Genomic DNA, 26,160 nt, shown 5'->3' on the forward strand with positions numbered 1-26,160 from the left:
ATTAATTTTATTAAGTCCTGATCCCTGATCACATCTTTTTAATATCCTTTGATGAAACAGGAAGTATACATAAAGCCCTTCTCATATATACCAAAGTAGGATGGCTGTCTGGAGGGAAAGCACTTGTGTGATTAAGCTGCAAACCAAACCAGCTGCTTTTTCATGGAATACCATTTTTACATGAAAGAATACCTGAGAGACAAACTATAATTATTTAGACCGAGGTATTCGGCAGACAACTTCCCAGAAGAGAACAAAGTGAGCCCGCCACTTCAGGGAAACAACTGATAGGCTTTGTTGCCTATGATAAAATTCCAGCTTTCAAGTGAAAATTAAAATTGTGGAGAACTGAGATCTGCCATCATGAGCTTGACGGTTTCCCAATACTTACAGATGTTTCTCATGACATCACTGGTGATATTAAATAATGTGATTTTTTTTAACACTGTGTAACGAAATATATCAACATTTGGAAGATCTGCAGAACTCAGTGAACCCATACTTTCCAAATGATCAGTGAATTAATATATAAGTATTTTTAAAACTTCTCAGCTTTAAGTTCTAATATAGTAAATATCGGTAAATACATAAACAAAAGCCCTTTGGGACCCTCAATTATTTGAAAGAGTGTACAGGGGTCCCGAGACCAACAACTACGAGAACCGGTGATCTAACTTACTACGCAATACAGTAACGGAGATCAACTTAAGGAAGTTCCTAAATCATGTAATTCTTTCTCTTTTTTCTCCACTGTTTCTCCGAAACAGTTTTAGCCTTCCTCTCAGTGAAGAGCTGACCAACAGACTTTTGTATGTGTTGCGGATGAGGGGTGGGGGTGGGGGGTACGTAATGAAAAACCAGGTTTTACTAGTAGGAAGGAATCAAACTTAAATCCTGAGCCGGCTCTTCCTCCATTTCAGCTGGGCACAAACTCCTGGCAAAACGACCAACGTGAACGACCACAAGAATCGGGGCCCGTCGGAAGAATACCGACGATGGGAGTGGGTATAAGGCGCAGCTGCGTACACTGAGAGGAACTAAGGGGCAGCTGGGGACGGGGGGAATTGCCAAAATCGTGGGTTTTCCTGCAATTCCCCCACTTCCTCCCTCAGGCTCCCGGGCGAGGGGTCAGGGGGTGGATCTAGAGGGGCCGCCCAGGGGTGGTGGCGGGCTCTCGATAAGCCCCTTCCAGCTCCCCCCAACTACGCGACGCGAGCGCCCCACGACCCAAGACTCCTCACCACCAGCAGGTTCCTCTCCTCCACCAGCTGCCGCTTCCGGAGGATCTCCGACTTCAGAATGTCCATCTCGATGCCCAGGTTTAAGCTCGAGTCTCCCTCTCTGGCTCCCGGGATCAAGCCTCACCCGACCAGGCGCCGCGAAGCCACCACAAACAAGCCCAAACACCGGAGAACAAGCGACAGGCGCCACTTCCGGCGGAAGCTGAGGTGAGCGAGAGGAGGGAAGAGAGCGCTCCAGGGCGCCCGTCGTTGACGAAGCAGTGGGGGATTAGCGCCCCCTGGCGGCGCCCTCCGGCAGCGCGCCTGCTGTTTCCAATAGAAGAGATACAAATGAAGTTGGACTACAGCAGGAGTCTTCAGAATCGTGTGCAGGTCGACATGCTGCATTTTTAATGTTATTATACCTGTTTGTACCTGCTAGTTCAGGTCGAAAAGCCTCCTCGTAAAACACCTCAATTTTGTTAATTAAGGCCAGGTCCCTACAGATACCAGAAGTTCACATCAGTTTCTGAAGTTAACTGCTTGCCAAAATTAATGTACTAGAGTGAGAAAAACCTGAACAATACTACTAGTTCATAAACATAGAGGAAAAGGGCAGTGTTCATTGCTAGCCTGTTAAATTCCCTGTAAACTTAAGCAAATACATCCACTTGAGTCATTTTCAGAAGTAAATTGGTCTTTCCTCCCTCAATTCTAGATTGCTTATATATCTTGGTGCTAACTGAACATTTACCCCAAGCTGAGATAATCTTTTTGGTCATGTGTTCAGCAATCAGTATTTTCAGTGACATAACTGGAGATGTAATCAGAAAGTCTTTTTTTTTTCAAGTCGAACCCAAGAAGAAAAATTAAGTTGGGGAGAAAAATTATATCCGAGATTTTAATTTGAAAAAGACCCTAAAAACTGTTTACAATGCATTTATTTTTGGTTCTATGAAGCTTTTTTTAAAATTCTACTTAAGTCGTCACTGAGCAATATTTGACATGTTAGTTTTTCCCACTCAAAAGGAAAGAAATATCATTCGGTTCAGTCAATTGATGATGGGTAAGAGGGTTTATCAAAATAAAAGATGATAAGGAATTGTTCATTTCAATTTAAGAAGTTTTTTTTGTTGTATACATGCACATGTGTTGGTTATACTTCATCTAAAAGATATCTGACTTTTGCCCGAAATAAATCAACATAGGAAGTTAACTCACTCTGTGACCTAAAATGCTTTGCCAATTTTTAGGGCTTTTGAAAGCTTGAGATATTTTTCAAAGAAAAGGTCGTTGAACTAATAAACATGGTAACATTCTTACATGGATATCTGTTTCCTGAGTCACTTATAATTCAATAGGCAAATAATAATTTATTAGCATTTTCCTGATTTAGGGATTAGAGATTATGACACAAAATCCTGAAGGGTTAACATGGAGGATGCTAACAGTAGTGGAAGTTTACAGAGAGCACAAAGGAACAGCTGGCCAGATGGGAGACAATTAGTGTAAAGCAGAGAAGATACTAGCTACGGTAAACAGGCTCCTTTTAAATTTCAGACTTTCATTGATTTTGATGTTTATGCTAACATGTGCATTAAATCTTGATTAAGGCCTGAGAGGGATGAATACTTGAACAAGCAAACCGATGAGTAAGCTTTTCAACATAGAAAGGAAAAAAAGATGACCGGGGAGTTTATCCTGACTCTAAAGGAGAATGTATTCATTTTTAAAATATGCACCCCATCCCATCACAATAGTTATTTAAAAAGTGAAATATTGGAAACAACCCAAACGTCCCAAATGTTCTAAGTGGGGAAATGGTTAAATATGTTATAGTTCATCCATACAATTGAATAATATGGAACATTAAAAACCATGTTGCAAAAATATTCAATGATATGACAATGCTCATGATATAATGTTTAGTAAAAAATTAGAATAACAAAACTGGAAATATAGCATATACTCTCTATTTGGTAAGAAAAGCATATAAATCTAGAAAAAGATTAGAGGGAAACATATCAAAACATCAGGTTGTTATCTGTCAATAGTCTGCTGATTCGTCTTTTCTTCTTTATACCATAATTTGGGACAAATTCCATAATTTGGAAAAAATATCTAGATAGCAGTCATTTTCTGTGTTGTTATTGAAGTTCTTTATAAATTTTTCCAGCATAGCTACTTTAGAAATTATGTATGATGAATTTTAAATAATGCCAATAATAGAAAGCAAAAGATTAGACAAAGAAGAAAATTTTTTTAAATCTTCATAATTATTCAATCAATATTTAAATATCTTCTATGAGCTCTGTACTACATTAGGTTCTGTGGCTTAAACCAAATACAAAACAGTCCCTACCCGTGAACTAGCTTGGGAATCAAGAAATAAATCCTAAAGGTAAATTATGTAAGATAAATATGATTTAATAGCATATATGAAGCTGTAATAAAGTATTCACAGAAATTAAAGACCAGTAATTTTCTAAAAGAAGAAACAGTAAAAATCAATATATGATTGATGAGATTATTCCTCTGTTGGAGTAACTCATACTAAGAGATTATTTGTCATTTCTGGAGACTGGAGGAAATACCAAATTTAAACCTGAGTTTGTTTTGTTGTTGTCCTCTAGGATAGAATGTAACTTTTTAAAAAAAGCTATATAATCTAATACAGTGGCTTTCAATCTTCAGCATGCCTAGGAATAACGTGGAGGACTCTTTGAAACCCAGACTGCTGGTCCCCATCCCCAGCATATCTCCTTCAGGAGGTTTGGGATGGGGCCCAAGAATTTGCTTTTTGAACAACTTCCTAAGTGAGGCAGCTGCAGTGGATCCAGAAAGCACACTTTGAGAACCACTGATCCAATACAGTCATGCCTTGCTTAACAATGGGGATGTGTTCTGAGAAATGCGTTGTTAGGCAATTTCCTCATTGCGGGAACATCACAGAAGGTACTTACACAAACCTAGAGGGTACAGCCTACTACACACCTTGGCTATATGGTACTAATCTCACGGGACCACCATCGTATATGTGGTCCATCCTTGACCAAAACATTTCATTAGGTGGCACATGACTGTATATTATTCTGGAATCTCTCTGGGGGAACAAAAGTGGGGGAGTCAGAAACTCAGTCTGCATGGAGTCTTGATAAACAAGTGGAGGAGGAAGCACATGTCAGTGCATCTGCAGCACTGTCATGGGCTCCTCTCAGGGTGCTCGCCCACTCAAAGTGATGCTTCTGGAAATTTCCTAATGGAAGGGGGCAGGCTCCCTTTGTATCCAGCCACATTCACATGCCTGCTTTGTGTGTTTACACTACGGACAGGGACCTGACCCCGTCTGGGCCAATCAGAATCTGTTCCCTAGAAAAGTGACATTGCAATTGAGTAAATCTTTCCAAGATGCAGGAAATATAAAACGCGAATTTGAGAGTGGTGGATAGCCATTTCACTGGCATGCTGGAGCCAGGCCTGTCTATACTGACCTAGAAGAGCTAACTGCTAAATTTTTAAGAATTTTGTGAATCAGCTGTTAAGCATAGCGATTATTCAAAGTTAAATGTTTATTTACAATTAAATACATTATACTATAAACATGGGTAATAAATACACAGAATCTATTACTTACTGATTATATTACTGCATTTTACTATTATTTATGCTCTTGGAGTTAGTTATGACTACTGCATCTTTACGGTGGAAATATTACATAATGGTGTGCGGCTGCACATCTTTTACTGACTCCACACTTGAGATCATCAGATTGGTAGCTTGAAATCAGCCATAGTGGGAGTATTTACACCACAGAAATGGGCAAAGGCTACAAATCGGGACTTGATTTATTGTTTTGTTGACTGTCTAAACTTTAAAAAAGTTTGGGGAAAATGCTAATAATACAGATCAGGGTCTCTCAACCTTGAGCCAGAGAATTCTTTCTGGGAGAAGAGATGTCACCGACTGTACTCACTGGATGGCGGTAACACTCATCTATAGTTGTGACAACCACAAATGTCTCTGGACATTGCCAAATGTCCCCCAAGGAGCAAAATCTCTCTCCAGTGGAGAACCACTGATACAAATTAAATTTGAAAGTGTCTGTAGCCGTTACATAGTAAAGAGGACAAAGATTTGAGGAGATATTCTTCCAGGACCTGAAAACTATTATCTGACTCAATAAAGAAGTCTCTCACGTCATGGACAAACAAGTGAAGTTCCGACCTGCATCCTTGTTGTTTCCCTTTTGTCTTATTCATTAATTTACACAAGTAGCATTCATGTCAGAGCTCGACTCGTTCGTCAGTTGTAACCATAGGTTGGCTAGGGATACAAGAATTCTGCAAAAATCAATTACAGCCTTTGGTGAGAATCAATTGGCCATGTGGAATTTACAATAAATAGTATTGTATCATTTATTATTATTTATAAACGGTATCCTCCGTATCCTTTATATTAGTAAAAATTATATGAATATATGTGCACACTTCTCTTCCTCCAGAGAGCCAGTTTTTAAACATTTACCAGCACAGCACTGGCCATTATCCACATCTCATGTGGGCTTTGCTAAACCGTTTAGCAAAGAAAGTTGGAATATTAAGAAAGAGGAGTAAAACAGATTTGCAAAAAGAATCATGCATGACAGACAATGGAGAATAATCCCCGAGGCTCTCCGGATTTCCAATTCTCTACTCTGGCTCTTCCTGGAGTCTAGCTTACATCTCCATACCAAAAAACACCACTGGATCCTTACACCATATTTCTACCTTTTTAAGGTGCTCTTTTTTCACATTTTAATGTTTCTGAATTCAGGATACATCTTACCACCAATGTGTTTGTGGTGAGTGCTATGGGGTTCTGCCTAGACAATTCTTTTCAGGGCCAAGACACCCATCCCCCATCTGATGGGAATAGGGGACGCACAGCTGCATCCTCCCTGGGCGGAGCTCCAGGCTGCAGGGACCTGCCTCAGCCAAGGCTACAGGCCCTCCCAGGGGGCGCCCACAACCAATGACGGACTGACATAGAGATTCCAAGGCCCAGCTGCATTGCCTCAATTTAGGGCAACTCTAAAGGGTCATTCTAGCTTCAGAGCTCCCCACAGGATCACAGGAGGTCTCAGTATCAACTACAGTGCAGCCCAGCTTCTCCCTCTGCCAAATCCTGCCTTCCTCACTTCCTTACAGATGCATCTCCAAGAGCAGTCTCTAAGAAACCACAAACACTTTGCATGCAAAGAAAAGATATGCTTCGGCTGGTAGACATAGGTATTCTGGTTCATGTGTTAGAAAACTATTAAATTGGCATTCTAGTTTTTACATCAGTCATTTTTGTGAATATAGTCAGCAGTTACTCCAGAGCCTGATCCACATCTGGTAACACGAGCAAAATTGAATTTAAGGGTGCTAAACGTTGAGAAGCAGAGCTTGGATCCTGGTGGATCTACAAATATCAATGGCCCTGTGAAGCCCAGGCTGAGAGCCCAGCTGACAATCCCCACTGACACCTTTTTTTCTTGACCTTTCACAGGGATTAAGTGAGAGGGAAGCCCATTCACCACATCAGATCTCTTTCCTTCTTTCTTTATATTTCTTGTCTACTGTGGTCTCCCCTTTTATTCTCATTGCCCCAAAGCTTTTATACTGTTTTATTAGTGGAGTATGTGAAATGAATGAAATAAAGAATGAGTTCAGGAGAAAAAAATCAAGGTTAGGAATAAGAAAGGAGAAATAACCAAGGATACAAAAGCATTAAAGGAAATGTGAAAACTACTACCTGCAACTCAATGGCAATAAATTTGAAAACCCAAAAGATCTGAAGGATTTCCTAACAAAAATCTAAGCTACCAAAATTGTTCAACGAAAAGTAGAAAGCTGAAATAAGCAGTTACAGCAGAGAGAAAGAAGAGGTGATTGTAGGTCCCCGTTCTAAAAGGCACCAAATCCACATGTTTTCACTGCTGAGATTCATGTAATCTTTAAAGAAGAGATAACTCAAACTTTCTGGTCTCAGAACCCCTTTCTATTCTTAAAAATTCTTGAGGATCTCAGAAAGGCTATGTTTATGTGGATTATAACTATCAATATTTGCCACACTATAAATTAAAACAGGAAAAAATGTTAAATTATTAATTCATTTTAAAATAACAATATCAAATGTATTATATATTAACACATATATTTTTGTGAAAATGATATTATCAAAAAATTTAGAGAAGAGTGGCATTCTTTTACACTATTTCAAACCTTTAATGTCTAAGTAAAAGAAATCCAGATTTTCATGCCTGCTTTTGCATTCAATCTGTTGTAATATGTTATTTTGTTTGAAGCATGTGAAGAAAATTTAGCCTCACACCGATATGTATTTGGAAAAGAGAAGAGTATCTTAATCAAATAATTGTGGACATTCTTCTTTGATACTACACCCAAATATGACAAGTGGTAGTTTTCTAAAAGTTAGTTGCAATGTGGAATCCGAAATCATATGGATTAACTTTTGATACTCTGTTACATTAAAGTCCATGGGTCTATCTTGAAGTTGGAATGGATCTTTTACTCAGACATGATTTTGTAATATCATGCATTGGTCATTTGGAAAATATTAGTTCACTGATTTATGTAGATCTTCCAAATGCTGACACACTTTATTACACAATATTTTTAGAATCACATTCATTAATATTACTCCCTCCATCTCATCAGAAAAGCCTTTTAATTATTGGGAAGATATTAAGCTCATGGTGGCAAATACAATTCACTAATTGTAAAATGCTAATTTTTGTTGAAAGCTCATATTTTATCACTAGCAACAAATATTGTCAGTTGTTTTCATTAAGTGACAGGCTCAGTTTGTTCATTTGCAAGAAAACATCTGCCAAATACCCAAGTCTGAATAACCGTAATTTGTCTATTGGTTATTCTTTTAAGTAAAAGTAGTGTCCCACGAAAAAAGAGCTAGTTTAGCTTGCAATTCAAGCAATCACACAATGCTTTTCCTAAAACCACCATCATACTCCAGTATGCAGCAGAAGTGCTTTATATGTGCTTCCTGTTTCATCACACAGAATATTAAAAAGATGCCTGCTCACGTGTCAAGATTTGATAAAATAATTTTACTGCTTTATTAAGAACATTTTTAAGTGAAATTGGCTTTTTTTGGTGTGTGAATGTATGGGAATGAAGAATATGACTACTAGTACAGTTTAGTGCCACTGCATTGATTTCATGCCAATGAAATCAATGAAATGAAACTTACTATTGCTTTTGTACCTTCAGTGCAAATGTCAACTTTCCAAAAAGTGATATATATAAGTCCACTTATAATTTTTATAGAGTGGGGTTTTGTAATAGGAGAAAATGATCTTAAAGATCATATGGAAGTATACATTTCCAATAATAGTCACAAAAATGGTGAAAAGTGTAGTGTGTTGTTGCTTCTGCTCTGAAGGACTAACTGCTGCAGGAACAGGTGTCCCATCATAAACAACTAGAAAAACAGCAAAATATATGAAATAGCTATTTTTCAGACAGTGGACAACAGGCAGAACAGGGCTATGATTCCTAAGAGAAGGGAAACAAGTGAGGTGAGCCTTAGCCCTGGATTACTTCCTGGAGGCGGTTTCCAGGATACAGAGCAGGTACAGGAAACCCAAGCAAAGCCCAACTGTCTTACTGAGTTTAGGAGAAAGAGATTGCAGTTCTGGGAGACTGAGAAGCTACATCTGTGGGACAGAACACTGGAAAGGAGGGAGGTGTCCAGGGGGACATCTTGAGAGATCTGCAGAGGGATCCCTTCAAATCACTGGGTGAACCCTGATCTGCACGTTTGGATGAAACTCCCAAGACTAAGAACCACCATAAGGCAGTGGGTAATACAGGCATGGGCTAGAGTCTTCAGAAAGGAATCACCCAAATAGTAGGGCTAAATTTTCCTAGACTAAAGGCTGTTCTGACTCACCCTAACAAAGCAGAAAAGCAAGCCTTAAACAGATCAAATGGATTCCAACTAACTTAACTGCATGTCAGATCAAAGGCCATATTTTTGAAGGAATACAACCAACTCCAGCAGCCAACAATATAAAAATCTAGTGTCCTGAGATCCAAAAAAAATTACCAGGTACACAGAAAATATAACCCATAATAAGGAAGAAAATCAATCAATAGAAATAAACCTAGACATGACAGAGATGATGAAGTAGAAAATCTTCTGAACTACCTATTATATATATATGCTCCGTTATTATTATATATATATTATATATATATGCTCCAGATGCTCAAGAATGTAGAGGGAAACATAAACGTAATGAAGAGAGAAATGGAAGAAAATAAGACCCAAATGGAACTTCTAGAGATAAAAATTATAGTATCTGAAATAAAAAATACACCGATGGCATTAACAGCAGATTAGACATAGCAGGAAAAAAATCAGTGAACTTGAAGACATTGCAGTAGATATGATCCAAAGAAGAAATAGAGAGAGAAAAAAAGACTGAAAAAAAATGAATAGAGCATCAGTGACCAGTGAAACAGTATCAAGCAGTCTAATGTATCTGTAATCAGAGCCCCAGAAATATTGTAGGTGGGGGGACATTTCAAGAAATAATGGCCAAAATTTCTCCAAATTTGATGAAAACTTGAAAACACACAGATCCAAGAAGCTCATGAACCCAGCAGAAAACCACACCAAAGCACATCATAATCAAATTTCTGAGAAGCAGTGATAAAGGAATATGTTAAAAGCTGCCCCCTAAAGTTCATTATATAAAGATCAAAAAAGAAAAGAATGACTACAGACTTCCTATTAAAAATTAAGCAAGCCAGAAGACAAAGGACTGACATTTTTAAGGAACTGAAAGAAAAAACTGTCAACCTAGAATTCTGCACTCAGCAAAATATCCATTAAAAATGAAGGTGAATTCGTCAGCCATGCTGTGGCAGCGACCCACATATAAAGTAGAGGAGGACTGGCACAGATGTTAGCTCAGGGCTAATGTTCCTCAGCCAAAAGAAAAAAGAAGGTGAATTAAAGATTTTTTCAGATAAATAAAAGTTGAGAGGATTCATTAACAAACCTGCACTACAACAACTGTTAAAGAAAGTTCTTCAGATGGAAGAAAAATGATGCAAAAGGAAAAAGAAGAGTACAGAATGCTAAACAAGATAATATAAAACAAGATTTTTTCTAATTTTTTAATCTCTTTAAAAGAAAGGTAATTGGCTATTTAAATCATTAATTGCATTAAATGTAAATTGCCTAAACAGTACAACTGAAAGGCAGAGATTATCAGACTGGATTTAAAAAAACAAGACCCAACTATATGACATCTACAGGAATCCCACTTTAAATATAAAAACACAAATAAGTTAAAGGTAAAAGGATAGGACAGGATATACACACACAGCCATAAATAAAAGGAAATTGGGAATAGCTATGTTAGTATCAGATAAAATAAACTTTGAAATAAGAAATATTACTAGGGAGAGAGAGAGAGAGATTTCATAATGGTAAAAAGGTCAATGTATCAAGAGGACATAACAATCCTACATGTGCATGCATCTAATAACACAGCATAAAAATACATGGAGCAAAAATTGTTAGAACTGAAATGAGAAGTAAACAAGTCCACAGTTACAGGGGGAGATTTCCACACATCACTATCAGTAATTCATAGAATAAGTAGACAGAAAATAAGTAAGGATACAGAAGGCTTGAACACTATCAACTCACATGATCTAATTGAAATTTACAGAGAACTCCACCCTAAACTTCAGAATGCATACGCGCTCTTTTAAAGTCCATTTGGAGCAAGCACTAAGAAAGATCATATTCTGGGACATTAAACAAGTCTCAGTAAATTTAAGAGCATTAAAACCATACAATGTATGTTCTCTGATAACAAACTAAACTAGAAATCAACAACAGAAAAATATCTAGAAAAATCCCCAAATATTGGAAATTAAACAACACACTTCAAGTAACCCATAGGGTCAAAGATGAAATCACAAGGGAAATTAGAAAGTATTTTGAACTGAATGAAAATCAAGACAAAGCACATAAAAATCTGCAGGATGGGGGCTGGCCTGGTGGCGTAGTGGTTAAGTTTGCGTGCTCTGCTTCTGGTGGCCCAGGGTTCACAGGTTTGGATCCCTGGCGTGGACCTACACAGTGCTCATCAAGCCATGCTGTGGCAGGCATCCTTCATAAAGTAGAGGAAGATGGGCACAGATGTTATCCCAGGGTGAATCTTCCTCAGCAAAAAGAGGAGGATTGGCAACAGATGTTAACTCAGGGCAAATCTTCCTCATACACACACACAAAAATCCGCAGGACAGAAAGAGAAATCTCCAGGCCCTGATAGATTCACTGGAGAAGTTACCAAATACTTAAAGAAGCATTAACACAAATTTTGGACAGTTTCTTCCAGAAAATGGAAGAGGAAGGAACACTTCCCAACTCATTTTATGAGGCCTGTGTTCCTCTGATACCAAAACCTGACAAAGACAGTACAGAAAAAGAGAATTACAAACCAATATCTCTCATGAACTTAAACACAAAATTCCTTAACAAAATGTTAGCAAATTGAATCCAACAATGTATAGAAAGAATTATACACCATAATAAAGTGGTATGCAAGGATGGTTCAACATTCGAAAATCACTCAATGTAATCCACCATGTCAACAGGCTAAATTGACCATATTAATTGACAGAGAAAAAAGCATTTGAAAAAATCCAACACCCACAGCAAAAGACTCATAGCAAACTAGGAAAGAGTATTTACAAAAAATCTACAGCTAATGTCATATTTAATGGTAAAAGACTGAATGGTTCCACATTAGGTTGGGGAAACAATCCAAATATATATCAGCTAGTGAATGAATAAGCACAGTGCAGTACAATACATTCAAAGGAATACTATTATACAATAAAAAAAGGAATGAACAGCTGAGAGATGCAACAACATAAGAAAGTCTCAAAACATTATGCTAAGTGAAATATTCCAGACACAAAATACCACATACTGCAGGATTCCATTTGTATGAATTCTTAAAAAATTAAAACTATAGTGACAGAAAGCAGATTAGTGATTGCCAGAAGCTAGGGCTTGGATTGAGAATTGACTACAAAGGGGGATGAAGGAACTTTTTTGGGGGGATAGAAATATTTCTGTATCGTGAAGTGACAAAAAAACACTTCCAGACCCTCCCTAAACTTCATATTGTCTGATATATTCCATACTTCTCCTGTTGCATCCCTTCCTTAGCACCCTCTACTACGATTTTCCGTGCTAACCACCACACCCAAAATATACACACTTCACCAGTCTTTGGAGGCGGGCGCTGTTTGTGACAGCAGCTGCTACAGTTCATAGTACCTAAAAGAAGGGACAAAACACTGCAAGTTGGCAATAGCAATGGTCACGAGAAAAGCTGGCTATGAACAGCCCCCAAGTGTTAGAAAAATCTACTACAACATGTTTACATGCTATATTTCATCAATTTTAAGATGTTCTTTTTTTCACATTTTAATTTCTCTGAAAAAGGCATGCATCTTTCATTTGATGACATCATGCAATTATAATTGGGTATCTAAATTTTTCTTTCTTAGTGGCAGATTTTTTTAAATGGTGCACCTTAGAATTGATGGCTTCCACAGAGTCAATAAACTGCAGAACGGCTGGACAGAGGATACACAGGATTTTGCTGTGGCTTATCCCTCATAAGCCACATAAGGTAGCAGAGACGAGAGCCAAGGCAGAATCCAGAGGACTGGAATCCATGCCCTGGGCCAGTCTCCCTGTTACGTTTGAAATTAACAGCCCTGTCCCACCTATTCCTGTCCTAGTTAAGGCTGAAGAGGTGTCCTGGAGAGTGATGCCAACAGATTTTGGAAGAAGAAGTCACTAATAGAAATTGCTGGAAGAGATAGAGGTTGGGAAAGGTAACAAGAACAGGTCCCATCTCCAGCAGGTGGCACCACACACAGAGAAGACAAATAGATGGGCTTGGGCCTGGCTTGCTCAAGGGTGGGTGTGGTTGACCAATTGTATTACGTAATTAGGTGACTAAGGAACTTGCCCAGTGCTACTAGTGGACTAGAGGTCAGAGCCTCAGTACTATAACCACTTAATCTTTCTGGACTTCAGTTTCTTCGTCTGTAAAATGGGGAATAATCATAGTACCTGCCTAATAGAATTAGCGAGTTGATTAAAAAGAGATAACACACGTAAAGGGCTAAAAACATTGCCTGGCATATGGTAAGTATTCAATAATTTTACTTATCATTATGGTCATTTCCATAAATATTTTAAAATTCATCCATTCATTCAGTCATTCTTTCAACACACATTTATTTAGCAATTATGATGCTAGGAGCTGAATAGTTCATTGTATTTTGTTACTATTCTTTATATTTTTTAATCTGCTTAGAAATGGCCAGTGCCAAATGCCAATTCTTTGTAACTCTTACTTACACTCCTCAATATATTTTATTATTTTATTTCTGTTCCATCATCCTGCCAGTTAAACAATTAATTGAAAATAGGGCCAGAATTTTTACTCTTTACATTAAAACCAATAATACTGATCCATCATAAAATATACCAGATGTTAGCATGCCAGCAATGATCTACAGAAACACACAAGACTGAAAAAAGAAAAGTAGAAAGTGGCTTTGTCACTTACGGAGGTGTGATTGTAGGTCAGTTGTTTGCAAAATAAATACTTAACCGGCAGAGATTTTGAGAGAAACAAATGGGATGATGTATGTCAAAATTAATAAATTTATTGTTATACGTAGACTCTAAATAATAATAGGTTTTTGTTATTAAAAAAAACATGATTTTCTTTTGATTGATGAAAATTTTTAGTAATTAAATATATTTACATAGCAACTCTCTATTAAAGAATCCCAAAATTTAAGTCTCAGAATTCCTAAGAGAGATAAGGGACAGAAATAACATATTACTCTGAGTTTATATGCCATTTTTAATTGTATTGATGAAAAGAAATTATTTAAGACTTATTAATAGGCACTAGTGCTAGATCTAGAATCTGTACCTCCTACTTCCCAAATTTGCATTTCTCCCCTTGGATTCTAAGCCCCTTAACCTTTCAAAAGGGAAAACATACATATAGACCAGAGGTTTCTGAGCCCTGGCTGCTCACTGAGATCATCTGGGAACTTTTGAAAAATACTAATGCCCAGGCCTTACCTGAGACCAATTCCATCAGAATCTCTGAATGTGGAGTCTGGACATTAGTCATTTTTAATAGCTTCCCAGGAGATTCTAATGCGCATCTAATGTTGAGAATCACTAGTGGAGAATTAAACATCAGCCATGCAATTTGAAAATCACACATGTGCCACAATACACTTTTCAATGCCAGGGTCTCTCCTGAAATGGTTTTGTTGATTACGTACTTCATACAAGGTGTAGCACTAAGTGTTGACTGCCATGACATCCTTTTTTTGTATCCCCATTTGTTTGTACCTTTCTTGTTGTGGTTAATAGTTTGCCTTACTGTACAGTTATTTTTGTACTCATTTAAGCCATCTTTTAGAATATACCTTTCTTGAAAGCAAGAACTATTACAGTGCCCTTTAATGGCAGTCGTTTGCTGTTTTAGTTGCCCACCTTATAATTTCACTTGGAATGGCACTGTGTCCCATCTTCCCAACCTTCATTCCCATCACGCACCTCTCCTCAGACCATTACACCCATTTTATTTTCTTATTTTCAACTCTCACCTCCATAGACTTTATTTTTGTTCTTCATAGAATTCTATTCACCATTCATCCTCATTCTTTCAAGTGTTTTATCCCTCAAATATTACCTGAACAACTTTACACTTCTTCCTCTCCCTCCGTGGTTCTTCTCTGACATTTTCACCCTTTTCCACTTCCTGCTATCTCTTTACCTCATTCCCTCACCCTATCACTTAACCATCTACATTTTAATTCCCCATAGAGGGTATTAGCCATATTCAAAGGTATCAGTTGCCCAGGGGAGGGAGTTGGGGTGCTCAGGAGCATCGTTTCTGATTAGTGTTGGTGAAATGATCAATGAGAGCTAGACCTCTGAAACAAAGGGAAGGGTAGCAGTTGGCGGAGGAGGTCCTGATTGTTCCATACTGGACAGGCAGGGTGGAAGACAGGTGAGGGAGAGAGAATATGGACCATTGTCAAAATACCAAGTGGGAAAGGTAAGCCAAGAAGAATAGCCAGCAAGTTCAAGGATCCAGCCAAAGGAGACAGGTTAGAGTCAGGGACAGGTAGAAAGAAAACACAGGTAACAAAGTGCAGAGATCAGAGTCCATAAGCAAGACAGTTAAGATGAATGAATGATTTACAGCTTCCTAGTTGTAACAGCACTCCAAACCTCTTTTTGCTGTACCCTGTCAATCCTAAAGTATGCATACTTAAGTGCTTTCTGACTTTGCTCTCTATAGACCTTGCTCCTTTTTTTTTTCTTTCTGAGGAAGATTCGCCCTGAGCTAACATCCATTGCAAACTTCCTCTTTTTGCTTGAGGAGGATTTGCCCTGAGCGAACGTCTGTGTTAATCTTCCTCTATTTTGTATGCGGGTCGCTGCCACAGCACAGCTGCCGACAAGTGGTGTGGTTCCGTGCCCAGGAACCAAACCCAGGCCGCTGAAGTGGAGTGTGCCAAACTTAACCACTAGGCAACGGGGCTGGCCAGACCTTCCTTCTGAGTGGTACTAGATTGGGACTTTGTGGGGTAAAAGAAGTGAAAATTGCTATGAAACTTTTGTCCTTACAGTAGATGGTGGACGGATATGTTAGTTTCTCATATGTGTTTCCTATTAACAAGACTAGGATAAGGAGGTAATATACCTCCAGGAGGAGGTAATGTCAGGTGTTATGGGGGCTGGGCTGGACCAGGCAAAAGTGTGGACTCAGAGAGGTGGAAGCAGAGGTAATCCAAGGGGCAAATGTAAGTTGTTGTGAAGAGAAATTGGAAATCCGTGCCCAAAAGACAGTATCAAGCATGAGATCTGAGGGACGAGTACAAGACCATAAATAAAAGGTGGAGCAAGGGATCAAGAGCCAAAGAGGTCAGAAATATTTCCATGAAGCAAAGTGCAATCATGAAATAAACATTTGGTGTTCCAGGCTGTGCACAACGTATCAGAACAGGCTTCATTTACACTGAGCATTGGACTCATGTCCTAGTGGTAGCTGGCCAGTTTAAAGACACAGTCAGGTTAATCTCCTCCAATAGGCCACTCCTATCAGACAGGATAGGTCCAGAGTTGCCCATCTGGTTTTCTTGGTGGAAGATGGGAGTTGCTCTCTGGGGAGTGTATGAATATCCCTTGAGCATTCTTCAGTCTGCGCCCCCCTCATTGGACCAGAATTGGAACTGGTCTTGGAGGTTGTGGCTATATCGACCTCACTCGTCATTTATTTGGTGCCTCATATAGATCGCCAGGGTAAGTCTTTAGAGTGTGTAACAGAGGACAGGTGCTGTAATTTGAGAAGAAACAGCATGTACAGGAGGAACTGAATATGGAAGGCTATCAGAGCTATGAACTTTGTAATTATGAAGAGTCCTAGACTCTCAGGCAAGGACAGATATAAATGTGGTAGGAGAGCCAGGAGACCTCCCATCTTAATCGTTCCCCTTGCTATTTGGTACCTATTGACTATGGCCCTGTATTGCTATGTCCCTTCCCCTGCTAGAAGGAGTCCTGCAGGTGTTTCTGAGCAGCCTGAGATCCTACATAGATTTGACCAGTAACTGGGCTCACGAAGGTTTTGGATGATACCAGGTAGAGGTTGTGGTAAAGCCATAAATACCACACAAGAGAGTACTCAGGGAAGATGAGTTCAGAGAGCTGTAATATACAAATTCAGGGCTTATTTCTGGAATATTCACTTATCTGTTCATCTTTGCTGTCATTAAGGTGTACAAAGAGTGCCACTTTCCCAGCCTCCTCTGAAAACCATCATCCTCAATAAATTCTGTAGTTGCATAAGAATATTTGGGTGCTGAATGACAGTGACTTCCAAACTGTCCCAAGAGAGTCATAAATGAAGACAACATTTCAGAGCCTGTTGAGTCGCAAGATATAGGGTGTTTGAGCAGAGCCCTACCCTGACCTCCCCTGAAAGGAGGGTACAGGAGGTCCATGCCCTTCTCCCTCAGCAGCAACTTGGTGAGGCTGAGTGGCAGCTCTATCAATCGCTCTTCCTTGGCCCTGCTACAACCACCCTACAATCCCACATGGTAAATAATATCACTCTTTGAGCAAACGGAGACATGGCACAGGTAAGTAACTTGTCCACAGTCTCACAGCTATGAGCAGAGGACCCAGAATTTGAACCCTGGTCTGCCTTATTTCAAAGTCCACCATCTTATCAACTAAGTTAATACAGCCTCAAGGTAGAGACAAAGAACAATATTGGGGGACAAAAAAAGCACAGCTGTAGGCCGTGTTAGTCAGGCAATGGTTAGGGTTTGTTGACTCCAACATTAGTTCCCATCACAGCCAAAAGGGAAGGGAAAGTGAGTACAAATTATGGGCACCTGGTGGTCTAGAAGGGAGCTGGAGACCAGCTACGCCAGAAATCAATATAAGGCCAACGCAGAGATTTTCAGTAAGTAGGTTTTCTTTGGGGTGCCTGGAAAAGATGTTTTTGTTGTTGTTGTTGTTTTTATTTTTTCATCAAGGGCCAAACCTACCTTTGGTGGTTAAATGACGACTTTCTCAAAATGGCTACGTTGTACTCACTCAAGAGTCATTCCAGGACGTAGAAGATATCAGAACACCAATAAATTTATCAAAATTATCATTTAAAGCACAGAAAGATTATTCTAAACAGGAATTTAGAATTATAGAATCTTTAAAGCTAATATAACCATATTACAGAAATGTGGAAAATAGAGAAAATAAAATCACACATAATTCCAACTCAATCACACAATCACTGTTACCATTTGATACAATTTATGTGCATACTCTATATGCATATTTATAGACTTTATAATAATTGTGCACATATTATTTTGTATCCTGCTTTTTTTATGTAATATTATATCATATGCACTTTTGCATTTTGATTCATGGTCTTCATAACAGTTTGTTTAGTTAGTTTTATAATATTTTATTAAGTGGGCTATAACTAAAATTTATTTAAATCATTCCCCTGCTGTTGGATATTTAGGTCGTTGCAAGTTTTTGCTATTATAAATTATTCCGCAGTGGACATCTTTATGCAAATACATTTTATTTGCATAAAGTGTTTTAGAGTTATTACTTCTTAGGTTCACTACCACCCTAGGCCAGATCTTAAGCATCACACACCTCAATTAATGGATTAAAATGCTGTCCAGCCTTCCCTGCTTCTGATCTATCCTGCATAACACTAAGAGATGAATTATCCTAAAATGCCACTTCCATCATGTCACTGTCTTACTGAAGATATCCTTATCTGCCCATCTTCCATATGATTTGACTACTCTATAATAACCCTTACCAACCAAAACGTGAAGCATGGGGCTCCACAGGCTAACTAGTGGGAACCAGGAAATACACTGGAGCCAGTGAGACTAGACGTAGGATACACCAACCCAGGAACAATGTTGGGTCCCAAGATGCATGTCACAGCGTCCGTCGGAGCAAAAAAAACTTGGGTCCAGTTTGAGTTGGATCCACTAAGTGAGGGCACAGCATCAACAGTCACTGAGCAGTGGTAACGCACACGGTCAAGCAGAACCAGAAATCAGAGTCCAAGAGAAGTTTATCCAGGTTGAACGAGACTTAAGAGTTGAGTGAGCAGCGTCAGACACCCTGGGGCGCAGGAGCCCCAAAAACTAGACAGGCGAGCAGAGCCCAACCAAATAGGTTTGGTTTGTGGCATGCTTCCAGAGCTACCAGATGACTCGAGTGCAAACAAGGAACCAGGGCAGAAGCCCAGCTGTACAAATTAGGCCTTTTGGGGAGCAGTATGGAAGGCTGTGCCCACAAGCAGCAGGCAGGCTTGTAAGCAATCAGGGTTTGAGGGAATTACTACATTAGATGTCTGGTTGAGAGCAATGACTATGTCTGGAACTAGTGGCCCTGGGTTCTTAATCTATTACACATGGACTGAAAAAAATCTATGACTCAGAGACTGAGAAGACTTAATCTGCTGCTGTAGGTAACCACCATCTGTACGTGGCAGAGACTGACATCCAGAAAGATCCTCCAACCAAAGACAAAATAAGTAAAAACACATATCTGTGTAGAAATAATCAAGTGCATTTGTATCATACAGTCCACCAACCCTTCCACACTCCTTTCTTTTGGTATGAAGCCATTATATTCTTAAAAAGATATATAATGCCCAACACCTTAATGTAAATATCTCTTTCTCCATAAATTGAGAATTAGCTGAAAGCTGATTTGGGTTGAGGGCAGGAAGGAGGCAAGAGGAATTCAGAACAGGTAATTGAGTATTAGGTATTTTATTAGTCAGGGCTCTCCAGAGAAACAGAACCAATAGGCTATATAAATATACCTGGAAAGAGATTTATTTTAAGGAATTGGATTATGCAATATAGCAGCTGACAAGTCCAAAATCTGCAGGGCAGGCCAGCAGGCTGGACACAGGGAAGAGCTGATGTTGCAGTCTTGATCTGAAGGCAGCCTGGAGGTAGAATTCCTTCCTCTTTGGGGAACTTCAGTCATTTTCTCTTAAGGCCTTCATCTGATTGGACGAGGTCCACCCAGATTATGGAGGGTAATCTGCTTGACTCAAAGTCTACTGATTTAAATGTTAGTCACATTGAAAAAGCAACATCTAAACTGATGTTTGACCAAACAACTAGGCACCACAGCCTAGCTAAGCTGACACACAAAATTAACCGTCACAGCCATGAAAGAAATCAATGTCACTGAAATCTTGAGTATAGGAGAGAAATAAAGACAAATGTATCTTCTCCCAATTCTTCCCAGATTATGTGACCCAACCCAAATTTCTCATTCTTATATTTAAGGACTTATTTCTCATGGCTCCTGGACACAAACCTTCACTCGTTGAGTCAGGTCAGCTTTGCTTCTTTCCCGCATTCACCAGTGGACCGTGGCCACTCATGCTGCCATGATTCGCAAATCTCTGTCTACCCAGACCTCCCACCTCCTTCAAGACCAAGCTCACAACAACACTTCTCTACCAAGATTTCTTTCATGGCTCCTCACAGGCTCAAACCTGAGGTGGCATTTCTCTTCTAACTAAATCCAAAAGATATAATGAGGTGTCAACAAAAGCCACAGTTAGAAAAATGAAACCTGGAACTAGAATTTTTCCCTCTGCATATTAGTTAACCTGAAGGAAAACCAGCTATACAAGGAGACACATTTGAGAGAGCTGTTCTCCACCTATTCATGATGCTCAAGACCACTGCATTGTCTCTTCAAGGTCAAAAACACTTATTTATACCTGAATCCTGCTTCCTTTAAACTTTTCAATGTTGTATCATATATTTAGTTGACTATAGCTAAATGAAGCACAGATGATATAGAGTTGATTTTTTATTATTGAGATAAAATTTACATAACAGTTAAATGTATAGATCTTAAGTGTACAATTAAATGAGTTTTGATTAATGTATACACATGTGTAACCCCCATCCCAGTCAAGATACAGACATTTCCATCATTACAATTATTTCCTCATGGAATTGACTTTTTAAAACTTTCTTTCTCCTTATTTTCTTTTATTTTTAAAATTAATAGACTTTATTTTTTAGAGCAGTTTTAGGTTTATAGAAAAATGAGCAGAAAGCACAGAGTTGCCATATCCTCCCTCACCTTCCTCCCCCAAGTTTTCCCTATTATTTACATCTTGCGTTAGTGTGGTTTTGTTGTTAGTGCCATGGAGTTGATTCCAGCTGCTAGGATCCCTGTGGGCAGCAGAGCGGAACCCTGCCCCTATCTTTTTGCATCATCCTCTCACCTTCTGGCACTGTATCAGACAATGCTCTTCTGCTATTCACAGGGTTTTCATGGCCAGTTTTTTCGGAAGTGGGTGGCCAGGTCCTTCTTCCTAGTTTGTCTTAGTCTGGAAGCTCCGCTGAAACCTGTCCACCATGGGTGACCCTACTCGTATTTGAAATCCCAGTGGCAGAGCTTTCAGCGTCATAGCAACATGCAGCTGCCACAGTATGGCAACCAACAGACAGGTGGGGCAATTCCCTGGTTCCCTGACCAGGATATGAACCCAGGCCACCAGGGTGAGAGCACCAAATCTTAACCACTAGATTACTAGGTCTGGCTACTAGTGTGGGACATTTTTTACAATTGATGAGCCAATATAGATACATTATTATTAACAAAAGTCCAAAGTTTACATCAGGCTTCACTCTTTGTGTTGTACATCCTATGGGTTTTGACAAATGTATAATGACATGTATACACCATTGCAGTTTCCTTCAGAATAGTTTCACTGCTCTAAGAAGCCCTTATGCTCCATCTTTTCATCCCTCGCTTCCTCCCCCTGATCCCTGGAAACCACTGATCTTATTATTGTCTCCATAGTTTTGCCTTTTCTAGAATGTCATACAGTTGGAATCATATAGTAGGTAGCTTTTTTATTTATTTATTTTTTTTATTTATTTTTTTTTTTTAAGAAACTATATTCTTTTTTATTGCAGTAACATTGGTTTATAACATTGCAAAAATTTCAGGTGTACATCATTGTACTTCTATTTCTGCATGGACTACATCATGTTCACCACCAAAATACTAATTACAACCCATCACCACACACATGTACTGAATTATCCCTTTCACCCTCCACCCTCCCCCCTTCCCCTCTGGTAACCACCAATCCAATCTCTGTCCCTATGTGTTTGTTTATTGTTGTTATTATCTACTACTTAATGAAGGAAATCATACGGTATTTGGCCTTCTCCCTCTGGCTTATTTCACTTTGCATTATACCCTCAATGTCCATCCATGTTGTCACAAATGGCTGGATTTCGTCGTTTCTTATGGCTGAGTAGTATTCCATTGTGTATATATACCACAGCTTCTTTATCCATTCGTCCCTTGATGGGCACTTAGGTTGCTTCCAAGTCTAGTAGGTAGCTTTTTTAGATTGACTTCACTTAGCAATATGCAATTAAGGTTCCTCCATGTCATCACTGAATAATAGTCCATTATATGAATGTACCACAGCCTGTTTATCCATTCACCTACTGAAAGACATCTTGGTTGCTTCTAAGTTTTGACAAATATGAATAAAGCTGCTGTAAACATTTGTGTGCAGGTTTTTATACGGATGTTAAGTTTTCAATTCATTTGGGTAAATACCAAGGAGCATGATTGCTCAATCACATTGTATGAGTACTTTTAGTTTTGTAAAAACAAATAAACAAAAAACCTACCAAACTATCTTCCAAAGTGGCTGTGTTATTTTATATTCCCATCAACAATGAATGAATTCCTGTTGCTCCACATCCTCACCAGCATTTGGTGTTGTCAGTGTTTTGGATTTTAGCCATTCTAATAGGTATGTAGTAGTATCTTGTTGTTTTAATTTGCAACTCCTTAATGACATGTCATTGATGTGATACATTCTTTGGTTAGGTGCCTGCTCAGAATCACATGTCATTGATGTGGTACATTCTTTGGTTAGGTGTCTGTTCAAGTCTTTTGTCCATTAAAAAAACAGTGTTGTGTTCTTATCGCTGAGTTTTAAGAGTTCTTTATATATTGTAGATACCAGTTCTTTCTCAGATATGTGTTTTGAAAAGACTGTCTCATAATTAGTGGCTTATTTCATTCTCTGAACAATGGCTTTTTCATAAAATTTTTAAAATTTTAATAAAGTCCAAATTATCCATCTTTCCTTCATACTTTACCATCTGAAGTCATCAGCAAAACCAGTCACCTAGCTTTCCTCCTATTTTATCCTCTAGGAGTCTTGGTGTTTTGTACATTTAGGTCTGCTATTCATTTTGAGTTACTTTTTGAGAAAGGTGTGTAGATTCATTTTTTTGCATGTGGATGTCCAGTTTTTCCAGCATCATTTGTTGAAAACACTTTCATTTCTCCCTTGAGTTGCCTTTGCTCCTTTGCCAAAGATGACTTGACTATATCCGTGTGGATCTATTTCTAGACTCTCTAGTCTTTGATTGGGATTGCATTGAATCTATAGATCAAGTTAGGAGGAACTGACATCTTGACAATATTGAGTCTTCCTATCCATGTGTGTGGAATCTCTCCACTTATTTATATCTTTTTTGATCTCTTTATTTCTTTTTATGGTGCAAATGTAAATGGTATTGTGTTTTTAACTTCAAATTCCACTTGGTTATTGTTGGTACATAAGAAAGCAGTTGACTTTTGTATATTAACCTGTATCCTGCAACTTTGCTATAATCACTTAGTAGTTCCAGGTTTTTTGTCAATTCTTTGAGATTTTCTACATAGATAATCATGTCATCTGTGAACAAATACAGTTTTACTTCTTCCTTCCAACTTGTGTATCTTTTCCTCCCTTTTCTTGTCTTATTGCATTAGCTAGGACTTCCAGTATGATGCCAAATAGAAGTGGTGAAAGTGGACATTCTTGCCTTGTCCCAGATCAAATGGGAAAGCATCTAGGTTCTCATCATTAAGTATGATGTTAGCTAAAGGTTTTTTTGTAGATATTCTTTATCAAGTTGAGGAAGTTCCCGTTTATTCCTAGTTTGTTGAGAGTTTTTATCATGAAGCTGTGTTGGATTTTGTCAAACTATTTTTCTGCATCTATTGATATGACCATATGGTTTTTCTTCTTTAGCCCGTTGATGTGGTGGATTACATTAATTGATTTCAAATGTTGAACCAGTCCTGCATAACTGGAATAAATTCCACTTGGTTGTGGTGTATAATTTTTTTTATACATTGTTGGATTTGATTTGCTAATATTTTATTGAGGAGGAATTGATTTTTAAGCAGTAAAACATATTATTTTACAATAATCCACATGGGTTTGTGCAAAAAAATTTTTTTTACATTATTTGTAAAGCAGAATGATTAAATGGGCATGTTAATTGGGGCTATATATTCAAGAATATAAAGTAGTAGGATTGGGTTAAAAAATAATATCTAATTAAGAAGGCCCAAGAATAGTAAATGAAGGGGCAGTGGTATGAAATAAGGTCAGAGAGAGAAGGGGCTAGATCACGTGAAATCTGGGAGGCCATCAGTCTGTCTTTGTTTGCCATCAGAAGGATTTTAGCCCATTATAACCCCATCACCATCTTTCATTCATGAGAATACACCTGTAAAGCATAGCAAAACAAAACAAAACAAAACAAAAGTAAGTCTTTAGTATGCGCACCGAAATTATCACTGTTGTTCTTTCTTTTTAATAACTTTAATACCAAAGTATGTGATTTCTTAAATAACAAAAATATTTATTGAGTACTTTTAAAAAAGATATCTATGTATCTTTTGTATTTGTCCCCTCTCGCCACCTGTTGCTCCTCTCCCCATTTATGATTCCCTCACAGTCACTCTCTGCCTTTTTAAATCACACTACCTTTTAGGAAAGCTCAGAGGGAATTCCAGTTTTTCATGGCAGATTAAACCAAAGATTAAATTAAAGAAGTATTTTTTTCTGTTCACTACTGAAGCCAACCTAAAATGATAGTAAAGGATTAAAAAATATATAACCATAAAAAAGAGAATGAAACAACAGATAAGGATTATCAATAACATTTTGGGAAAAGGAAAATAGATGATGGAGTGGTAGCTTACTTAGCAGACAGGAGAAACCTAAAAACTGACCAGACTTGTTCACAATAGGATGCCAACAAGAAGGAAGCTGATTCACCCAAAAGAACCCTGGGAAGGCTTGAAAGTTAGAGGCACCAAATAAGACAGAAGGTGGGGGGCAAGCCCGGTGGCGTAGTGGTTAAGTTCAGTGTGCTCTGCTTTGACAGCCCAGGTTTGCGGGTTTGTATCCCAGGTGCGGACCTATCCCACTCATCAAGCTATGCTGTGGAGGCATCCCACATACAAAATAGAGGAAGATGGGCACAGATGTCAGCTCAGGGCCCCTCTTCCTCAAGCAAAAAAGAGGAAGATTGGCAACAGGTGTTAGCTCAGAGCCAATCTTCCTTACCAAAAAAAAAAAAAAAAAAGACAGAAGGTGGGCATGCAAATGGGACTACAAACAGAGAGATTAGTTGAAAGTGTCTTTAAAAGGTCTCTCCCATACTTCACGAAGCTAGACACCCCTCACCAACACACAGAAAGGGTGAGAAGTTTATTTTTGGAGAAATTCAACCCTACACTCTGGACATGGACACTAGATATAGAAGTCGGTGAAGAAATGTCCCTAAAAATGTTTTGCATGAAAGTTTGCATACTGAATGGTATAGTCCAAGGTCTCCTTTCCCACTATCATCTCCCTCAACCACCACTGCACCCGTCCCCTAACCTCCTGGAGAAAATTCACATTTGGAGGTTGCCCAATAAAACAGCTATGTGCTTGCCAATTACCCTACAAAGCCCACCAAACAACAAGTCCTGTTCATACACATTAAGCTTCCAATCATTATTTTTTTAATACCTTTCTTTTAAATGTAAAAGAACAGCCCATGATCTCCAGGCAATTGAGGAACATCTCCTCAATGTTGTTCTATTTTTTCAGGAGTGTTTAGGATATTTTAGGTCCTTTGTGCTTCTACATAAATTTTCTAATCAGCTACTCAATTTCTACAAAAAAGCTTTGTGGGATTGAGATCTATTTGGGGAGAAATGACATTTTAACAATATTGAGTCTTCCAATTCTTGAGCATGGTATCTCTCTCCATTTCTTTACGTCTTTTTAATTTTTTTCTCAGAAGTGTTTTGTAGTTTCCAGGATAGAAGTCTTGCAGATCTCCTGCTCAACCTTCCCTAATATTATAATTTTGATGTTATTGTAAATGAAATT

The 26,160-nt window shown here is 38.5% G+C and overlaps 1 protein-coding gene across 4 annotated transcripts in view; it reads right to left on the reverse strand.

Moving 5' to 3' along the window:
* The window catches only part of PRPF18 (pre-mRNA processing factor 18), a 96,305-nt gene that overhangs the window by 48,056 nt on the left and 22,089 nt on the right, over positions 1 to 26,160 (reverse strand). The window contains exon 1 of one of the 4 annotated variants that reach the window (XM_004425355.3): positions 1,242 to 1,424. The exons of the other annotated variants lie outside the window; for them this stretch is intronic. Within the exon in view, the coding sequence (XP_004425412.1) occupies positions 1,242 to 1,307 (66 nt within the window). The 5' untranslated portion in view covers positions 1,308 to 1,424. Of the gene's footprint in view, positions 1 to 1,241; positions 1,425 to 26,160 lie in introns of those variants that run through there. 4 annotated transcript variants of the gene reach the window in all.

Source organism: Ceratotherium simum, chromosome 32, assembly GCF_057802395.1.
Source record: "Ceratotherium simum simum isolate JZ-2026a chromosome 32, ASM5780239v1, whole genome shotgun sequence".
In the NCBI taxonomy this organism is placed as follows: Eukaryota; Metazoa; Chordata; class Mammalia; order Perissodactyla; family Rhinocerotidae; genus Ceratotherium; species Ceratotherium simum.